At 38.3% G+C, this 20,410-nt stretch overlaps 2 protein-coding genes across 3 annotated transcripts; one reads left to right on the top strand and one right to left on the bottom strand.

Annotated features, from left to right (window-relative positions):
• The first annotated feature begins 1,996 nt into the window (after positions 1–1,996).
• LOC131974531 (transmembrane protein 150A-like) lies at positions 1,997–15,872 on the top strand. Of its 2 annotated transcripts, none has more exons than XM_059336876.1 (8): positions 1,997–2,134; positions 7,846–8,119; positions 8,493–8,540; positions 8,676–8,762; positions 9,256–9,323; positions 11,146–11,273; positions 11,379–11,556; positions 12,817–15,872. In XM_059336876.1, the coding sequence occupies exons 2-8, from the start codon at positions 8,055–8,057 to the stop codon at positions 13,116–13,118; spliced, it is 876 nt and encodes a 291-aa protein (XP_059192859.1). In that variant the 5' UTR covers positions 1,997–2,134; positions 7,846–8,054; the 3' UTR covers positions 13,119–15,872. The 2 variants fall into 2 exon arrangements, with proteins under 2 accessions (XP_059192859.1, XP_059192858.1); XM_059336875.1 differs by lacking the exon at positions 1,997–2,134 and adding an exon at positions 2,973–3,035.
• A 1,175-nt stretch (positions 15,873–17,047) lies between these two features.
• On the bottom strand, positions 17,048–20,182 carry rnf181 (ring finger protein 181). The gene is made up of 6 exons (XM_059336877.1): positions 20,107–20,182; positions 18,193–18,324; positions 17,976–18,112; positions 17,671–17,786; positions 17,482–17,556; positions 17,048–17,359 (listed from the first exon to the last, which is right to left on the bottom strand). The coding sequence occupies exons 2-6, from the start codon at positions 18,276–18,278 to the stop codon at positions 17,300–17,302; spliced, it is 474 nt and encodes a 157-aa protein (XP_059192860.1). The 5' UTR covers positions 18,279–18,324; positions 20,107–20,182; the 3' UTR covers positions 17,048–17,299.
• Positions 20,183–20,410: the final 228 nt, after the last annotated feature.

Raw genomic sequence — 20,410 nt, 5'->3', positions numbered from 1 at the left:
AAAGCTGCTTAGTAAAACAAGAATGCAGGTTATAATCCCTCCTGTAGGTTTATAAAGCCTTGCATACATTCTCTGTTATTTACAGCTAGAAAATCCAAACACAGATTGTTCAAGATAAAAGGTAGTGTTTAACCTGACCTTTGCTGATATGATTACACATATACAGGATGTGCTCAAAATAAGCGGACAATGGCCTACCTTATCACTCTTTATTTGTTTGTTTCCTCAACTACCATATATGCATTTACCTTATAAAATATTCAGTAAGTGCAAACCATTAACATAATAAACCACCACACCAAGACTCTGTAGTGTACTCATGTAATCTTCAGACCGCATCAATACAATAAGGTGTAACACAGACAATCAGGATTTTGCATCAATTTTAGCTGATCATCATTTTGAAATACTAGCATGTTTGACTGCTTCTTCTTATCAGCATGTGTCAGTCATCTAATATTATAAAATAAAAAACTGAATTAGAAATGATAGAAACACCAAACTAATGTATTCTCAAAATTTAAGCAAGAACAGAGTTTGTAGGATTAGAGTAAATAAATTAGTTGATAACAGGAACATGCTTACTTTCTTAGATGCCAGGATTGTTGATGACAAATTAGGCATGGGACTAATTTGCACCCTTGCAGTATTAATTCATCAATACTGACTGTTGAGGTGTTGCACCTGTGAGCTCAGTCTGACAGCATGTGACACTATGAGTAGGATTCACCTGACAAATATTGACTTTTTAAATGTGGTACTTTGACAGAGCCAGCATTCACCGAAAGCAAAATTATTTACTTTTTCGAGGTAGATATATATATTTAGATGTTGGCTGAGAAAACTTTCAATCTCAGCACCAATAAGCAACTATTGTGCATGCTGGCTCACTCTCACACTGTCATGGCTAACTGGGTCACTTGAATACAGCAGAGCCATTGCTAATGTTATTAGTAATTTGATTTTCCTTCAAGTCAAATTTCAAGGTTTCATACCCGACCTTCCTTCCAAATAAAATCATTGTAATTTGTGACAGCTGGGGACTCTACAGCCAAGGGAGGGCAAATACTTTCACATGTTTATACCAACTGTTTTAATTAGAGAATAGATTAGATTATCTTAAGGCTGTCTCACAGAAGATATTTTGACTTGTCATTGGGGGGAAAGCACAGGTGGTACTAATAACATTAATAATAGTTGTCTTATTTTCAAGTTTCCCAGGAGAGAGAGAAAACAAATTTCTCATCTGGGCAGAACTTTTTTCTTGTGTGATGTCCAAGAACTATTGTGTGATTGATCAGAAATTTGAATTTGACGTGTGCTGCAGTGGGAGGGCCCTATGGGGACTTCCCGGGAGTTCTGTACTTGAGTTTCTGGTGAAGTATGCCACCTTGAGTGGCAAGAACAAATATCTCTGTTCTTGCAGAGTATGTATTAGCCTTGGGTGTGACAGTGAGCCAGCATGCAATACCAGAATTCAGTTCAGTTATCATGACTCCATGCCTCTGCTTTTCCTATCAAAATGTATTCAATGAAAAAGGCCAATTTAAATGTAATCAGCAATAATAGTTTTATTATATTTTTATCAAATCACATTTTCTTGCAATTGCATGACCATTAAAATGTGTTTTACTCAATTAATATGTTTAAAAGCTTATATAACTTTATTTATGTTTTAATTTAAAGTATACCTTAAAAGTAAGATAAATAAAAATACTCTTACATTTAAGTATATTCCAGCTTTTAGTTATGTAATACTATTTGAATTTAAAAATGTAAATTCAAAACTAATTTTAAAATTGCTTTTGAGTTTTACTGTCTGTTATTCCACTGAATTGCCTTCATCAGTATTCATTTGTTTTCTACTAATTTAAGTCTAACCGGAAGAGCTGCTGAAATGAAGCTTTCAATGGACAGCTGTTATGTGTGGGCGGGAGTCTTGTGTGTCAGAGCTAATTACTGTTATTAATTGCACATGTGCTTTTCCTGTAATGACACGTAAAAATGACTGCAACGGAAAACCACTTTGGTTTGACATACAGAGCTGCATCCTTTTCATCATAAAATCCCAAGAAACAAAAAATATTATTGAGCCACTTTTAATGAAACTTCGAAAGATATTTTGACAGCCACGGTAAGACGAGCCCGGGTATAAATAATATTAATGATCACACACGTCTTTCAGAGATATGTGTTTAGTGAGAAAGCGTATTTCATTATTTCATTATTTCTATAAGCTACATATTTAACAAACTGAAATTATCATCTCATTTCTCTCAAGAAAGCCATTTCCCATGCATGCAACCAGGTATGTAGTCTTACAAATATGTTTCTTGGCCTATCATTTTTTTTTGAAGTGTAATCGCATTGCTCTTGTATTATGTCGGGAGGTACGTTACCTTTTCCCAGCTTTGATTCAAACTTCTCATTGGTCATTTTCACCAAAAACTACAGACAGAGGTGTCGCGCAGCAGGGCCTGACAACGCTGAGAGCTGCGTCAAGTTACTTACACCAGGATAAGACCAAAGATTATGCCAGTGTACGACAATAAAAGCGCCATATTAATATAAAAAATACTAATATCAAGATAACGGGACTGAACTCTGAGTAAAAGTTTTGACGTAAATTAAACTGACTTGTAAGGAGATTTATTCTGGTTGGCACCGAAGGCGCAGATATCTCTTTTACTGCCTGGCTGGAGGACAAATCCGGTGATGGGCATAGTTCCAAGTTGTTACTTTCATTCACTGTTTTGTTTGTGTGAACACGTTTTCTGTATCTTTTTCGTTGCTCCGCAGAGCATATTCTATATTTCTACTTTCATTGTCATCAACGGAATGGGTTTGTAAAAAGAAACATACATTTTTTGTATAAAATCCTCAACGCTATTCTTACAGTGAAACTATTTTTTATGTCTTATTTTGAAAAGCACAGCCGGAAAATAGGTTTGCGGCTAGCCTGGTCTGTAAGAAAAGGCTGTTTTTAAAGGGAAACCAAGGTTGTTGAGGTCTGTGGTGGGCATAGCAGGTTGAAGGTAGGTGCATACTGCTTTTTGTGTACTGACTGTCCCAGAAGCATCAGTGTTCTGGTCCTCTAACTGTCTTTTGTTTAGCATCTTGTCGCTTAGTTTAGCGGAAATGAAGAAGCGGTTAAGTCAAGACAGCTGGTAAAGTGCAGGCTAACTAGCTAGCTAGGATGAAGCTAACAAGGCTAACGGTACCGTTACCAGGTTCAAGAGAGCCAGCAGCCGAACTCAGACAGAGGTGATGCTCCTTCTGTTTGGACGCGATTCTCCGCTGTGGATGAGTGGATACATTTAATTCGGTGTTTATTAAAGTAAATTGTTACAGTTTTATCGAGTCTTACAAGTACAGTGGCGAATATTTCCTCTGAATGGCTGCGGGGGTTGGGGGTGTTATGGCCCCCCGTACATATATACAAAGCATTGACAGGATATCATCACACTGTTAAAATAATCGCCCAAGTCATTTTTTCAAGTTTTGTATGGATGCAACAAAGGATGGCTATTGGCATAGTATTAACACTGTGTGTAAATTATGTAACTTAAGATAAATAAAAGACTTAGGCAAGTTTTTGAACATGCTTTTGTGACTTAAGCAAGATATGGTAACACTTTATTTTGAAGGTGTCTACATAAGAGTCACAATTTTGACAAAAAATGACTTGGGCAATTATTTTAACAGTGTGACGATATAAAGAGTCCATGGCACAAACAGACAGACAGTTATGATTAACAAGGTGAATTTAAGCTACTCAATGAAGGCTAGTTATGAACAATTCAAGAAATATAGTTAAGTAATGCTATATATTACTACTGAGAGTAGTTGACTCATACTATATAACATAGACTTAAACTAAAGCTGCAACCGGTTTTAGAGAGGAAACATTTACCAATTGCCAATATGTTGTTATAGTGTATTGTTTAGCTGGAATAAAAATAGATATTTTCTATGTGGATTGTGAACCAACATGACTATACAGAGGCTCTTTTCATAAACAAATAACTTTATTAGAGAAATATGTAACATTATAAATTACTTATATAATATTATAATGTGAGGCAGTTCTAGAAATGCAAAATGTTGAAGAGTAAAACTTTTTTATTAAATAGATAAACATCAGTACTGCATGTTCAGTATCAGTCAATTGATGCCTTTAATTAACCAATATCATCCAATAATGTCTGCCAAGTTAATCAGGCTCTAACTGTGAGGTGTTAAATTTTGTCTCTTGATATTAACAAGTAAACACAAAAGGTGTTATGTGGGTCATATTCCAAGGCCCAAACGTATATGTATATGTTGAATAACTAATATTGATGATTTGACAACTGACATCACAATACAAAAAGCAATTACATTTTTAAAATCCAAGTTATTTACCAACCATTATCAATTAAATTTTCATGCCGATTTGTTGTATTTGAAGCAAATAAAGAACAAGACTGTCAATTCTAAGATTTAACTGTTATTAATTACAGATGTTTAAAAAACAAACAAACAAATAAACAAATTATGTAAGAAATCATATAAACTGCTCAAGTCCAGTCACACCCAGGTATTGTCACCATTAGTATTATACCACAATACATTTTTATACTGTAAGCAGGACAATGCACACCTCAGCCCAGGTTTTGTTTTTTATATTAAGACCTTAAAGTGACAGTGGAAAATATCTGGCTTTGTATCTGGTAGTTATGGTTTGCTTGCTGTGGGTCAACAATGAGAGGTGATTGGCTGTTTTTTTATGTGAGCCATGAAGGCTGCTTGTTTTTATTGTTGCCTTTTATATATTCTCCTTGCTGTGATTAGCAAGTTTCACTGTCTGGTGAGAACACTGTAAAACAACATTAACTTGCAGTGAGTTTTCTGGCCTTTGCTCAAAGCGCTGTATTTGACAGCACTTAAAAAGCCTTTGCAAGCACTCTTCTGCTGACTATATATTCCGGAGAGGGAACAACTACACTAAGCCATATGAGGAAACGGCTACACTTGAATGCTGAGGGTAGGAGAGCAACATGGATGTATGAAACAAAGCTGCGTGTGAACATGTCCTAGTGCAAATCTAGTCCGTGTGTGTTTGTGAAAATTACCAGAGAAAAGGAGAATACAATTTAAATATAGGAAATAAACTGAAAACACATTTTACAGGAACAAATGTAGCATAGTGTAATATAATTTAGCATAATAAACGATATAGATGTATCTTCTAATACACTCTTGACTCAATGCTGAAGCCAACAACTACAAATGAAAACTGATTGCTCACAAACTGCAGTTTTTTTAAAAACTAATATAAAAGTAAGAGGGTCTTTCATCTTGGGTGAAGGTTTTATTTTGGAAAGAAAACCAAAGAAAAGATCCTGTCCAACATGTTTGCCTATTTTAAAGTGGATGGAGAGAAAACATTTTTAGTAGTGTTTGGCCAGCAGCACAGTCCAAACAAAGTTCATTAACAAAAGCTGTTGAACTGCTGTCAAATGTGATGTTGAGAGCAAATGTCCGTTCACTCACTGTGACTCAAGGTCTGTTTGTTTAATGATGTCCATGCAGATGGAGGAGCTTGTGTGGCAGATGGTAATGGTCATTGGGGTGGTGTCAGTCATTGTTTTCTGGAGTGTTGGGGGGGGGGTCACTAATAGGCATTTTTATTTCCAATGCTTTATCTTAGTCTTTAAGCACACCCGTTCCCTCCTTAGAAAATCTATACTCCTGGTGACTTCTGACAAGCTTTAGTTGAAAGCCCACTAAAATTCCATACTTGAGTCTCCATTACAGCATCATATAACCATGATAAATAATAATTTATCAGTGGCTTGTAGCCGTATTTCTTACTTGTTTATTCAGTAACTTCTCTATGTACAAACTTTGTAAAAGCATTGACATTGTTTCACATAGTTTTTTACATGGTTTACAGGGCTGCCAATAACAATTGATAAGTTGATTATTTTCTGAATATATAAAATTCTTGTCTATAAAGTGTCTGAAATGGTGAAACATTTTCTCAAGAATAATATAGATGTTTTTTGGCATTGTATGAGCTAGCTGATGCTGTCAGTAAGTCATTAATTACATAACTGATCACTTTTAACAATAGGTCATCTAAAAGTGCTGCATTAAGTGAAGAGAAATGTAAAATAAATAAATAAAAAATAATAAATATATATATATATATATATATACACACATACAAAACACAAACCCCCCATAATTCAATATAGAGCAAAGGTCAAAGCTGCAGCTGGCTTAAAAGTGTTATCACCAATGATCACATGAGGCAGATATTATAAAATGTACATTAGATTAGTTTAAACACTGCCTTATTTCTGACTTTAAGCTTTCTTTTGGAACAAGGGCTCCATTTCATGTGGATTAGTTCAAGACAAGTTCATCTTGGTCACTGTATATTCCCTCTGAGCAAAGGACACACTTGTGACTGTACACTGTGTAAAATGATATGTGTTGTCCCACGCTTCCCTCCACCACAGAGCTGACCTTGGCTGAGTCCTCATTCTCACAAGGGTACACTTTGCCCCAACAGTACCTTTCGCAGCTTTATGTTTGTGTTTATTACTCTTCAAGAGGTGCTTGTCTTTCTTCCTCATAGCACTGCTGTTATTACAGTTGGGGACATTTAGAGAAAAATCACCATAAAACATGGACATCATCAAATTGTAGACAAGGAAGTGAAAACAACCATTTACAGTCAACACTAGGGTTTGTGAAAAACATTTCCACTAATGTTAAACATGATAGAGGAAAATACTGTTGGTTTAGTGAACTGTGAGTCAAGTTTGGTGTAATTTTTTTTTTTGATCCAGTAGTGACCATATTCAAACAATGGTGTTGTAACAGCCTGCATACTAACACTAAGTTACCCGCTAACACTAGCGTTAACTTGTTAGCTTGGTTAACAAGGTGCATCTTTAATTCACTGTGCTGGTTTTGGCTATGGAAAGACAGACTTAAAACAAAATATACTTGCCAGAAAAAATGAACAGTGGACCGCCTAGAGTGTCTTTAAGAGAAGAGATTTTTAGCCGACCAAACTTACAATTCATTTATTTGAACTGAAACACACTGTTAAAAAGAGTCAAATTTCTAAGACAAAAAACACAGACAATACCCAAAAATACTTGACTTAAATAGTGTTTGAGGATTGTTTGCCAAGGTATATAAGTGAAGTGAGAATAGGGTAATTTCCTTATAGAATTGTATTTTATTTATTGTATTATATACAATTTGACTTATTTTATCTCTTAGGGATAATGCAGGTGTAAATCAGGCTGACATTCTAATGTGTCCTATGATAGGCCTTTTCCACTATGCTGAGTGTGCACCAGTTCAACAATTTGCATTCTTTGATCAGACACATTATGAATTTGTTTTTCGGCCGTATGAGAAGAGCTCCACGGATAGTTTTTTTTCCAATATTCTCCTAGGAGTACAATGTACAGACCACGTGTTACTTCCTGTCACGCAAGCAGGACGTACATGCTTGTCAGCTGTCGACTGTAGTCTTTGCTGTGTTAGGCAGTCAGTCTTTGTTGCTCCCTGTTCTTCAAAGTCAGCTTTGTATATCAAGGCAAGTTAGACACAAAGGCAGTACAGTTACAGTGTTGTATTTTGAGCAACATGCAACTGCTATTAAGAACAATGTAGCCTAGTAATGGCTTACACTGAAGGAAAGTGGAAACTCACAAAATGGTCAATTGCAAGTCTTCAGTACAAAGCAACTCCTGGAGTGTAATCACAGATGTATGATTAGTTTGACTGAATGTGTATTTTTCATGTGTAGTAAAACTTCTCCCTTTCTTCTTTCAGGTTGCTGTGGCTGCAGGGCCCTGTGGAGCAGAAGAGCTGTGCCATTCCCCCTTTTTCCTCTCATGTCCCCCCCTGTGTGTTTCCCTGTGTGTTAGTGACCCCGCACCCCCACCCACCCCCCACCTGATCCCTCCTGTCGTGTCGCCACTCCAGCCTGAAGCCCCCCTCTCACCCCATGCTTGGGACAAAGCCAGCTCACTGCCAGCCCAATGACTGCCTGGATCGTCCTGCCTGTCAGCCTGTCTGCCTTCTCCATCACAGGAATATGGATTGTGTGAGTTACATATGGTGTCACATTGAAACATAATGTGTTAATTTTATCAGGTGCACAAATGGGGCAACAAGTGCGTGTTCACTGGTTGTGTAACTGGGTATCAAAAGCTATTTGCACACCAACACATTCCTGTGTGCATTACCATCTTTAATTTTTGATCATGTAAATAATATACTGAGATAGCCACACTGTCAGTTATTATTTGAGTATATTCACATGCTCCAGTGAGTATCCATTCGTGCTGTTGGGTCCTTTCTTTGAAGCCCAGAAAAGGGGTCTTGTTTATTGACAACAGTTCACCTCATGCCATCAGGGATCAGAGCGCTGTGTCTGACCTTTCTTGCTTTAAATTATGGTGTGTTCTTGCCCACAGGTACGCCATGGCTGTGATGAATCACCATGTTTGTCCAGTGGAGAACTGGTGAGTGAGTTTCCTCTTTTGATCTGAAGGAATAAGCACAAGACTCTTAAGATCCCACATCTTAAAATACGGACACAGTCTGATTGCACACACACCAGTAGGGAATGAACTGAACTCATTGTGTCATTGCTTCAGGTCTTACAATGTAACATGCACAGAGGAGCTGCCCCGACCAGGCTTTCCCAAGACATGCTGCACCATCCAGGACATCCCCCTCATCAGGTCTGCTACTTTACCTCTGCTCCTCTCTTTGTTTCTGCAGAATACAAAAGCAATTTTGTGCCAGCAAAGGCCCAGAGGCATGAATTAGCACCTTGTTATGTTGTGGCTCTGTGACAGTCATTAACCCACGCTTTGCATAAACTGCATTAGTTTAATCTGCAAATATGCCTCTAACCACTGGCAGTACAAAAGCACTCTTGTTAGAAGGCATCATGAGACTGGCAGGCTTCTTTACAGAGTATGTAGAGGAAAGGCCTCATCTAAATTTCAGATATGATATCAGGGCAAATTGGTTTTACATCTTTGTATTAGCAAGCATAGTTTACATGTGTGTAATCATAATTTATTTGCTCCCACATATTGACTGTACATGGCTGTCTATACTGACAGATGGTAAGGGGCTGTGGCTTTGCATACAGTGATTCTGTATGTTCGTATAGGTTATTCTGCTACCTATTAATACTGAGAGCTGTTTTGTCTCCATGTGCTCCAGTAAATGTGGCTCCTACCCTCCTGAAAGCTGCCTATTTAGCTTGATCGGCAACGTTGGAGCCTTCATGGGTAAGGCTGTGTTCTAACTGAATTTAAAACAACACACACACACACACACACACACACACAGACTTTTGTCATTGAAAGACAAAAGACAATTGGTTTGAGCAAGTTTATGAATAGCATTAATAAAGAAAATGTAACCAGCCAATTCACGTTTCTGCTGAGTTAGAGAAGATTGAATCCATTCTCATGTCTATGAGGTAAATATGAATGTACTGCCAGTACATGGCTAGCTTATCTTAGTTTAAGGACTGGAAACAGCTAGTTGGGCTCTTTTTTCATACTGGTTCCTTCAAAGCTCACTTATAAATTAAGATGTGGTTTTTACAGGCGGGGTATGTGCTGGATTATTTCTTTGCCCTGGGCAGTGACTTCCCAAGGACTTGATGTCTCTGTTAGGTTGCCGGGCAACCAGTGGAGAATCTGGGAAGTCACTGTGTCCGGAGAAAAATAATTTCAGCGCATAACTCCCCATAAAACAACAACTTCTTGTTTTTACTCTTTAGTTTTTGTACAACAAATCTATAAAAATACAAAATATAATAGATATAATGCATTAATGAGCCTTGAAGGTGCTAAAAAAAAGTTTTTACTTTAGACAGAACGCCAGACTCACTTTTTGCATTCTTTGTGCAATGCTAGGCTAACTGTCTCCTGGCTGTAGCTTTATATTTAGTGTACACAGATATGAGAGTGGTATCAATCATCTGAACTATATCTCAGCAACAAAGAGATTAAGTATATTTCTCAAAATGTGGAATATATATATAAACAATTTTCAATTAAATATTATTTTATGTCTTTACTGTAGTGGATTGTCCAAATATTTCCACAAATATGGTGTAATGGATTGTAAAAATTGGCAAAATCTGATTATTAAATATGTAATGTTGAATTTGTGATCTGTTGCATTTTGCTCTTTAACACAGAGCAATGAATGAATGGTATAGCTGAGGTGTGTTATATTAATCTTCCATGGTGCCCACAGACGTCAGCCAGTAGCCTCCAAGAGATACGGAGGGGCTGGAAATAGCCTGTGCTCTCTAATCAATAATGAATGCGGCTTTCCTTCCACTTCCCCCCTCTGTCCTGCATGTACCCTTCATGGCCTCCCTCCTCTGCTCCCCCTCCTCCTGTCTCGTGTTAACACCACTCAGATATGGCCCAATTTCCCTCCTCCTGCCTTCAATTGCGTCTCGCCTGCTGTTTTCACAATTGATACATAATTCACATAATTTTTTCATTTCATTTTCATTTCTATGTTTAATTTCTGTCTGCCATTCAGTCTATTGTCAGCTTCCTTCTCTCTCACTAGTGTATAAGCTGCCTGGATGCTTTAGTTTGACCTTCTGACCTCCATAGAGTTGTTGAGTTGTTTTACTGTTTTACTGCCTTGGTGGTGGTACTGTAACTTATAGCAACCTGCGGGTTTATAGTTTTCAATGGCAATGACTGCCAGGAAAAGTTCCCCCTCCTGCAAGCAGAGATTTCAATAGTTCACAGAATAAATAGTCTCTGAGACAGCTGTAAAACAAGTGGGATCGTCCAAGCTCAGCAGAATGGGTGCAGTCACATGACAATCCACCAGCTTTAAGTTAAAAGTGTAAACAAGCGAGGAGGGCATCAGGTTCAAGGCATTTTGGAATCTTTAAAAAAAACCTTTGATTCACATTTTAATACCTACACTATTTATATTAACTAAACTATGGTGTTTTAATTGTCCTCCTGTCTTCATATCAAAGGCTTTTACAGTTGTATTGTGCAGTGTTTTTTCTATTTTGTGTGTGGATGCAATGTAAATGTTTATGTTTTCCCCTGTGACCTGCAGTGGTGATGGTGTGCTTTCTGCGATACGCCCAGATAATCGAACACAGCCACCGATGTTGGGTCAACACCAGCGCTCTGGTGTCCGGCTGCACCAACGCTGTCGGTCTGGTCATGGTGGGCAACTTCCAGGTAATTATGAATAAATCAAATTAAAATTTTAGCAACTTTGTGCTTCCTATTTGGACCTGAGATTAGCGGAAACAACCCCTCTGACTGCACGGTTCTGTTTGTCAGGTTGATCACGCCAAATCTTTACACTACGTGGGTGCTGGTGTGGCATTTCCAGCAGGGTTGCTGTTTGTGTGCCTGCAGTGTGTGCTCACCTACCGGGTGGCTGTGACCGCCCTCGACTACTGGATGGCCCATTTCAGAGTGGCTCTAGCACTGGGAGCCATGGTCTCCCTCGTCCTCAGTATCCTTTACTTAGCCGTGGGACGTCCCCCAGTTGTGTAGATTCAACAGTTATGTACTGTATGTTATTTCTAATCTGATGTGTTTTTGGTGTGTAACTGCTTTGTCCTGACTCAGTAACGTGCCTTATTCGTGGGAAGTATTTTTCAACCCAGAACCAATTTTCTCAGGTTTTTGTGATTAAGTGACTAATGGGGACAATAATTATTTTTAAACAATCCAGTATTGAGGAAGAGAGCTACAACTGGCAGTGGTGAAACGACCTATAATGTAAACCGAGGGGGGAATTGCACACGCTTATTTTACTTCCACTAAAAGTGCTTTGTTTTTTGGCCTGTGGAAGCTCATATTGTTATAAGTGTCTGGGAACATTTGGGAATGATTACGTTCTAAAATCTTGTGTGATTCTCAGTGGCAAATACGAGCATAATAATGCATACATTCACAGTGTACAGCTTATGTCACTTCCCTGCATGTCTCTCCCTCATTATTGGACCAATTTCAACTGATTTTCAGTCACTTCAACACAAACATGGGTGAAAAAGGGTCCCAGGTTGAGAAATAACAGTATTCCCCTTCAACCTTGTCATCCTGAGTTCAGTTTACTCACAGTCCAATCAGTGGTGGCGGCATGTTGATAAAACAGTGTAGAGAACCCTTGTTTTCTCCTTTTCACTGCACCAGCCTTGAAACACTACTGCGCAGATTAAGATGTCTGTCCTTTAGCTTTGTCAGGACAGCAAGGCCATGATAACATCTGTTTGGGCTCAGTCTCTTCTCCCCCTCCTGCCCTCCCAACAACAGTGATGCTGATGCTTTACTTCTCTCTTCCCTGCCTGCCTCTCGGAGGCATCCAGGGTCACCAGTCCTCCTCCACCACCGCTCATTGTCTGTATTCCTGTCTGCCCTCTAATGTTTAGTCGCAGGGATGAGAACCTTTCATGTTTATGTTTATGATCTGAGCACAGCCTACCACAGGTGAATACACTGCTCTCACTGACTGGTATCCCATTTTAAAACCCATCTGTTTAATGGAGCTGCAAAGCCAATTTCAATTCAACCCTAATCATGAAATGAATTCACATCTGGCACCCTGAGGTTAAGCTGCTTGTCATATATCTCCTGTCATTATATCATGGATTTGGCTCAGGCTCATGCCATTTTATGCTCTCCTCCTGTGCCACTGTAGATTCCGTGAAATAGGAAAAAGGCGCTGCATTTGTTTTTCCTGTTTGTCCTCTTTGACTTACCGTCCTCCCAGGCGGCATCTTCTTCATCCACGAGAGCTTCGTCCTGCAGCACGCTGCAGCCATCTGTGAGTGGGTCTTCACAGTGGACATCCTGGTCTTCTACGGCACCTTCACCTACGAGTTTGGCACCGTCACCAGCGAGACCATGATGACAGGTTTGCAGCAGAGCCACCACCACGGCTCAGGGGTTATCATGGGTCCCAGGGCCCGGGGCTCGGCACTGGGCGGAGCGACTAAGGGCCTGAAATCCCCAGGGGGAAGCAGCACATCCACACATCTCAACTGTACCCCAGAGAGCATAGCCATGTTGTAGCTGTGCATCGCTGCCCAAAGGTCTGAAAGATCACTGCAGAGATGCATCATGGGCTCCCACAGGAAGGCAAGACGACAGGCAGCATGTGGAGGAAGTTCTGATATCTTATCTTAACCATTGACCCAACACCAGGTTATCCCATCTGTAATGCTGTACTATCTTTATTTTCCCCCCCCCCAATGTTGGTGCGAGCCACTGCAGTCACATGTCCTGTAGCGATGTGTGGAGCCAGTGTGAGTCCTGCAACCATGAATGTTTTCTAAGATGGCTGTAGATTTGGCCAATTCTTCACGGGAGTCTGTTTCCTGAATGCCACTTTTTCTTTTTCTAACTGTGCATCACTGGTGTGCCCACAAAGTTTTTCTCCCCTGCCTAGACACTCCTTCATGAACTACCCAATGCTTTGCGCGGCCCACCTGTTCTGGCCTTTTGCTTATCTCTGCACGGCACACTTTTTGAATGAGAGAATAACAATTTCTGTTTGAGTTTTTGAATTCGCGTAGTAAGTAGAAAATACTGAATGTTTGAGAAGTGACTAGTTAACAGTTATGTATGTTTTACAGGCTGTAAGCATATGGCCTTTTTTTTAAATCAATCAAGCATAAATTATGTGTCAGATGATTGGCAAAAATCATTCATTTCACTTGACAAATTGATTTGGTTGCACAGATGATTTTGAATGCAAAATTTCGATGGTATTTTTTAATTAATTTAGAGACTGTGTATATGTATCTTGAGCCACTATCATTCTTGAGATCATCTCAATCACTTTAACGGAGAATCTCTGAAGTCCCCCCCGATGTCATTCCCTTATCATCCCACATGTTGCATGATCTGATGATTTTTTTGTTGTAACATTTACATTTCAAGCTACCTTTTTTATTTTTTATTAACTGTCATGTCCGGTGCAATAATTCCCATCAATTCTATGATAATTTCTACTCCGTTGGAGTGAATAATGCCTTTTTTTTCAATGTGTTGGAGTTGAAAGCAGGTTTTTTGTTCCTAAAGTGACACCAAGACATTTAAGTGACCTACATCGTATAGTAAAGTGTGATGGTAAAACACATTTACAAAATAGCATAGTTCTCTCCCACACTGATCTGATTCCAGGCTGGACCCTTGGAAGCCTTACTTGAGTTATGAGAATTATTGATGTTCTGTTAATTATGAAAGCGATGTCGAGCCTTCTCAGTAGTTCTAGGAAAAGGTGTGTTGTCATGAGTTAAAAGTATATTATGCAGGAATTTCCTTAAAAACAAAAGACTGTATAAACTCTTACAAAAATAATGAAAACCATCCCTATCAATCACCACTTTTTTAGTTTTGCTGCATTTGGGGCATTTTCTGGTGTCACTCTTTGGGCAGAAAGCTACAAAAATAGTGGACGCAGCACAGAAACAAACACTATTCCTGCATAGTATGCCTTTAACTTTGAGGTGGATATGATGCTTGTCGGCCTTGTGCCATTAACCTCATGGCATCTAAATGTCAATACAGTGTTACAAACATACAGGATGTAGACTGAAGGGAAAGTGTGTCCTATATTGAGGTTTTTCTATTATTTCCTGTTGCCAAGCCCTCTCAAAGTGATATTTACAGTTATGAATTAACACCAGACTGCCACAAACTAAAGCTGACATAATGCCACCCAGTTTAGGTTAAACTCAGAGTACGTTTTTTATTTAAGTGAGTGAGCTATTTCTCTGTGAGCCGTTCGAGAAGTATGTTTCATAACAGTGTTCTGCCCTCTGCGTAGTGTCGATACATTTTTAACTGTCTAACCACTGGATGCCAGCAATACACGTTTTTAAAAAGGTCACATCACCTACCTCTTTTATCTTTTGTGGGTTTGATGTTCTGAAAAGCTAGAGTTCCAACATGTTTTCCATCTCATGGTTTGAGGTCGGGAACAGTATTTAATATGATGGCAGCTCAGCAATCCACAGCTCCATCCACAAAGTCTGAATAAGTGTCAGCATTTGACAGGACAGTGGATGTGCTGTTAACACGAGCTGCATCATGTGTCAGGTCAGTTTTCTTTACTTTCTGTGCAAATAATGTAACTTCCCATTCTGTCTTGTTCTGCAAATCTTGCCAAAAAAGACTGGAGTCCACTTGAGTTTTTGTTGGTTCTCTGTTTGTCAGCAGTAGGTGTATGAATTGGTATGATTGCACTGTTTTAGCCTTATCCCTCGTACTGTGCCAGGGAAACATATTCAGATTTTTTTTTTTTTTTTGATCTTGTGTTCAGCTGTAGCCAATTTCACCAAACTGTAACTAAGTCACACAGTGTGACTACAAATGGCAGCTTGTATGAGCCCTCACATCAGGGTTGGATTTATTCTGTAACACCATCTGTTCCATAACACCATCTTCCACAGGCCAAAACTTAAAGGTGGATTTTACAACTGTTTTTTTTTTTTTCTTTTTCTGTCAAAATGTACACTCCAGTAAACTGTCCTATTGTTGGTGGGAGAATCCTATATTACAAAAGGCTGCCTGACCTGTACATGTCTTGAACTCTTGCAACAGAAAAAATGTCTATAAAAATGTATTAGTCATATTTCCTCGATTTGAAAAATATGTCAAAGATGGTTAATGGAGTCAGAGAAATACCCAAAAACAAGTCAAGACAGATTATTTTGTTTCCTTTTATAAATTCTGTAAATATGTATGATTTGTCTATCATTTAGGTATTTTCATTTGACAGAGATTTATATTCAAATATGAAATAAAAATGATAAATTATTAGATGTTTTGCATGGGTTGTTCTTGAAACAGAAAATTGTCTTTGTATCCCTAAGAACTACAAAAATGTCAAGTTCCTGCTGAAAACATCAAGCAAAATGAAATCAGTCATACGTATTTGGTATATAGACAGTTTGGAATAGTACAAGTACCATCCTGAAACTATGGCCAATAGTCTTTGATTTGCGGTCGTTTCTTTTTATATAAAGAGAAAATGGTTTATTTGCAAGCAGAAATGGAAGCAACTTTTGGCAGAGCACGTGACATGAAAATGACTAACTTGCATACATACATACTGTTGGTTAAAAATCACAGCTGTTCAGTGTTAGCAGGTCCAATGGTGTGTGTTAGCACATGTGCATAAACAGCAAACATTATTGCTGTATTGTGGAAGCATCAAAACATATCCAGACCATACTGGTTATGTTATTTGTTCCTCTGTCCAGGCCAGAAGAGATAAAGACATCATGGGTCAAAGTTAAAGGGGAACCAGACTCATTTTACTCATGAGGATTACTACTCAGCCACTGAAGATAGTTGTATAATGTCTTCTGTGACTCTCCAAGACCTTTGCTTGTGTTAAACTCTGGGCACAGAGTTAAAAAAATGTGTGCCTTCACCAGGAAGAACATAAAAAATGCATATTGAAAAGTGAAGAATAAGGACTAAAGGTCTGGATATGATGGCGATTTTGACATTTCTTCTTTTAATCTGTCGTTAATGAGTGCCCAGAGTTCATGCAGGTGTATATAATTTAGACTACATTTGAACTGCATTGCTAAAATGCACTCATTTCTTTTTGTATGCGTGTTTGGAAAACAAAATAGTCACTTACTTAAATATGTTCCTGACTGAATAATTAATGTAAACTTAAATACAGCTGACATGTTTTTTGTGCGTTTAAAGCTCATAGATTTATATTAAAAAGGAATAAAGAGACTGAACAGAAATGCTTCAGGGCTGCTGTCAACAGCACACTCATCATACATTATATATTCATCCTAACTAAGAAGGAACAAGCATTTAACCAACTTAAAGCATGCATTCATGCCATGTCAAATGAATGAATGAAAAAACAGAAAAAACTAAGCAATCAAACATTGACAGATGGCTACTCCAGTGGGCAGCCTTGTAGTCAAACCAGGATCTTCTTTTTATTGTGTGACATATTTGTAATATTGGATTCTACTGAGACAGACCAACAAATGCTTGTAGTTCTGTGGTTCTTTTAAGGCCAGTTAGGAGATATGGAGATGTTTTAGAAGTACAAATATGAGGCAGACATGGGCGTTAGTTCCCACCCCCTTACTTTACATTCTCTATGAAATGGCATGAATGCAGCCTTATGCATTTCCTGAAGCTTGCTTTTCTTTTCATAATTTTCTGTAAAATGTCACTGTGCCACAAACTTGCACCACAGCACTGTCATGTCATGTGTACATGGATCCATGTAGATCTTCCAGCCGATGCTCCCTCTGTTTTCTCCTCTCCTACAGGACAGAAAACACATTTCAGCCATGGACTGATACCGTATTGAATACAAAGTTAGAACACGAGGATCATTTGTACCATTATATATATATATATATATATATTTAACACACACACTTACCTTGTCTTTTTTAAACTCCTCATACTCTGGATTGTCCGTTGGTAATTCAAGTCGACAGAGTGGGCAGGAGTTAGTCTATGATGGCAAACATACAAAAGACTCATAAGGAATTTTAAGCACCCACTGAAATTTTTACATTACATGTCTGTTGTAGAATAAAACCCTGAAATGCAAATTTGTCAGCTATACCTTGCCCAACCAGGGCAGAATACATCCTGAGTGGAAAAGGTGTTTGCAAGGCATTTCTCGAACCGTCTCCTGTTCTTCAAACTCCAGCAAACACACAGGACACTTGAGACCTTTGTCTGTAAAAACAATCAGCCAGATTAAATACCTCCCTACTTTCCCTGAGCATGTCTGTAACTTAGTCTTTCTCTCTCTCTCTCTCTCTGCCATCACAAAGTTCTTCCTCTACATTTGTTAATTGTCAGTAAAATAAAGTTGGCTGATTGTAAATCTGAATATCAAACATTTCATTCTACTGGATGTGTCACCTGCTTGTTCTGGAGAAATGATGACCACAGTGAGGGTCTGAACAGCAGTTTTGGCAGCTGGAGGGGGAAGACGCTGATCCCAGTCTGATAAGTCGTATGCCCCCGAGTCAAATAAGTCCAAACCCTGCATCAAAGACCTGTACACAAAGACCAAGAGTAAACCACAACACTGTAAACTACTAACTGTATGATGTGTCTGAGGTGTGTTTAGCCTCACCTGGCCAATTCAAGTAAGGCATTCTGGCGATACTGTTCCTCAGGGTTGGTGGGCTCACAGTTGTGTTCATCAAAGTAGGATGCCATTTTGGTCCCGCCAATGTTTGTGTCCTCTTTGCATTAAGATACCAGTCTGTAAAAGAAACCCCAGAAGGGCAGTTTGGACAAATCACTTAAACTTTCTACACCCATCCTTTCCTATGTCCTTGAATGACTATGGCTGTAATTGGTGTATGTGATGGAAATTTTCCTTTCTAAGTAAAAAGATAATTATAAACTAGGACTGCAAGCAGTACTGAACGGCCCTCGCAGTACATGCGTGTCTGGGCATGCTGCCGTCGGGGTGTGTGCGTTACAGGGGTCAGTCTATACCACCCCTATGAATTTCATTGCCTTAAGTGTTATAGTGTGGCCACGGTACCAAATATGAAATTAGACTGCCACCACAGTGCCACCTAGGGGCCGATCAATAAAACCTTAAAGGGTTATCCTCAGGAGAGCATTGACAATAATTGTACCAAGTTTTGTATAATAATGCACAAACTATCCCTTTAATCCTCATACAGTGTCTGAAGGAGAACTGATATGTATATGTTAGAAGAGGCAGGTAGCAATGGTGGAGAGTAACTATGTCCATTTTCTCAAGTACCGGACTTAAAGTACAATTTTGAGGTACTTTTAAGTACATTTTATGTAACTTTATACTTCTACTCCACTACATTTTAAGGCAAATATTGTACTTTTTACTCCTCTACATTTAGCTGACAGCTTTAATTACTTTTCAGGTCAAGATTTAAAATGAAAAACATGATACATTTAAAATTATTACCCATTTTTAGAAATTAAACCACTTAAAAGTTTATTAGGTAGTTAAAATGAGCGGAGTGGAGTCATTTCACAGTGTGGTATTAGTACTTTTACTGTGGCATGCACCACGCAGCGATCCGATTTAATTTTTATTTAACTTGCCATTTCTTAACTCCCACTGTCTTAAGTTGAATGATGTATGATATGTGCCTCTTTTGTGTGCGTGTATGAGGTCTCTATAGTGCAAACAAAATATACCTCTGGGTACAAATAAAGTAACTTGAACTTGATAAAAAACATGACAAATTGAAAGTGATGAGACATTTTTTTATTTATTTAAACTTCATAAACGTATATTAAGTAGTTAAAATGAACCCTATATTGAGAGAAGTAAACACTGTTTACATAAAAACATCAAAAATAAAATAATAACTAGGACTGCAAGCAGTATTGAACGGGCCCCTTAGGTATGTTCAGGCAGTGAAAAATGCGATCATTTGGGAAGAAGAAGAAAAAAAAAAAATAATAATAATCATTCGAAATACAATAGGGACCTCGCAGGTCGTTGCCTGCTCGGGCCCTAAAAATAAAAAAAGATACCTGACAGACGTGCAGATGGAGGTTTACTCATTTGTCAAAAACAGACAATTTAAATTACAGCTTATAATTTGGCCTTTTAAGTGATGAATGAATAATATATACCTGGTGTACTCAATCAATCAATGTGAAATCGATTGACCAAAAGCGTGACCCTCATCACATCACAAGCATTATTATTTACTGCTCTACAACTGAAGACCAACGGACCAAAATACAACTTACAAACTGCGTTCTTTTATATAAAATACGGTTTGAATAGTCTAATAGAAATGTTCTTTTAAAAAAGTTTATGTTAGCTATTGTTATACTCAAAAAGTTCCCTAAATGTTTGATAAACTTAACTCATGAATGCCGAATAGAAAACCCTCACATTAATGAAGATGTATGCGATAACACTGTTAAATCTATGATGAACAATTTATTCATCTTGTACGAATGAAAATATTGTTGTTTAGAAAATAATATATTAATAATTCGTTGCCAGACTTAACAAATTAGCTCCACTTACCAGAAATGTTAGTAAATATGCTCTTCCTAAACCGTCTCTGACGATAGCAACGATAAACAAGTCATTCTTCCGGGTTGGACGACTTAACCACGTGGTACTTTGTCCAATCAAAGTAGGGAATCGCCGAGTTCTTCTTCTTCATCAATATTATAAATGTTGCATTACTGCCACCAGCTGGTACGGGGCGATGCTGCGACTGTAAAGCTATGTATTATAAGTAAAGTCTCTTGTTTTTCAATCAAAACATCTGATTTATGTTCTGATTATTTATTTACTTTGTAGTTTTAATGTGGGGGCTATAGTG

This window comes from Centropristis striata, chromosome 7 (genome assembly GCF_030273125.1).
Source record: "Centropristis striata isolate RG_2023a ecotype Rhode Island chromosome 7, C.striata_1.0, whole genome shotgun sequence".
Classification (NCBI taxonomy): domain Eukaryota; kingdom Metazoa; phylum Chordata; class Actinopteri; order Perciformes; family Serranidae; genus Centropristis; species Centropristis striata.
Note: the sequence above shows the minus strand (reverse complement) of the source record. Positions and strands in the feature narration are given on the sequence as shown.

Bases quoted from the DNA above. Each gene is read 5' to 3' on its own strand.
- LOC131974531 (XM_059336876.1), top strand. From the start codon at position 8,055: ATGACTGCCTGGATCGTCCTGCCTGTCAGCCTGTCTGCCTTCTCCATC. The intron at 8,120-8,492 runs GTGAGTTACATA...TCTTGCCCACAG, and splicing joins ATCACAGGAATATGGATTGT to GTACGCCATGGCTGTGATGA. The intron at 11,557-12,816 runs GTATCCTTTACT...CCGTCCTCCCAG, and splicing joins CATGGTCTCCCTCGTCCTCA to GCGGCATCTTCTTCATCCAC.
- rnf181 (XM_059336877.1), bottom strand. From the start codon at position 18,278: ATGGCATCCTACTTTGATGAACACAACTGTGAGCCCACCAACCCTGAG. The intron at 17,787-17,975 runs GTGACACATCCA...TTGTTTTTACAG, and splicing joins CATTTCTCCAGAACAAGCAG to ACAAAGGTCTCAAGTGTCCT. The intron at 17,557-17,670 runs GTATAGCTGACA...TTGCCATCATAG, and splicing joins TTCTGCCCTGGTTGGGCAAG to ACTAACTCCTGCCCACTCTG.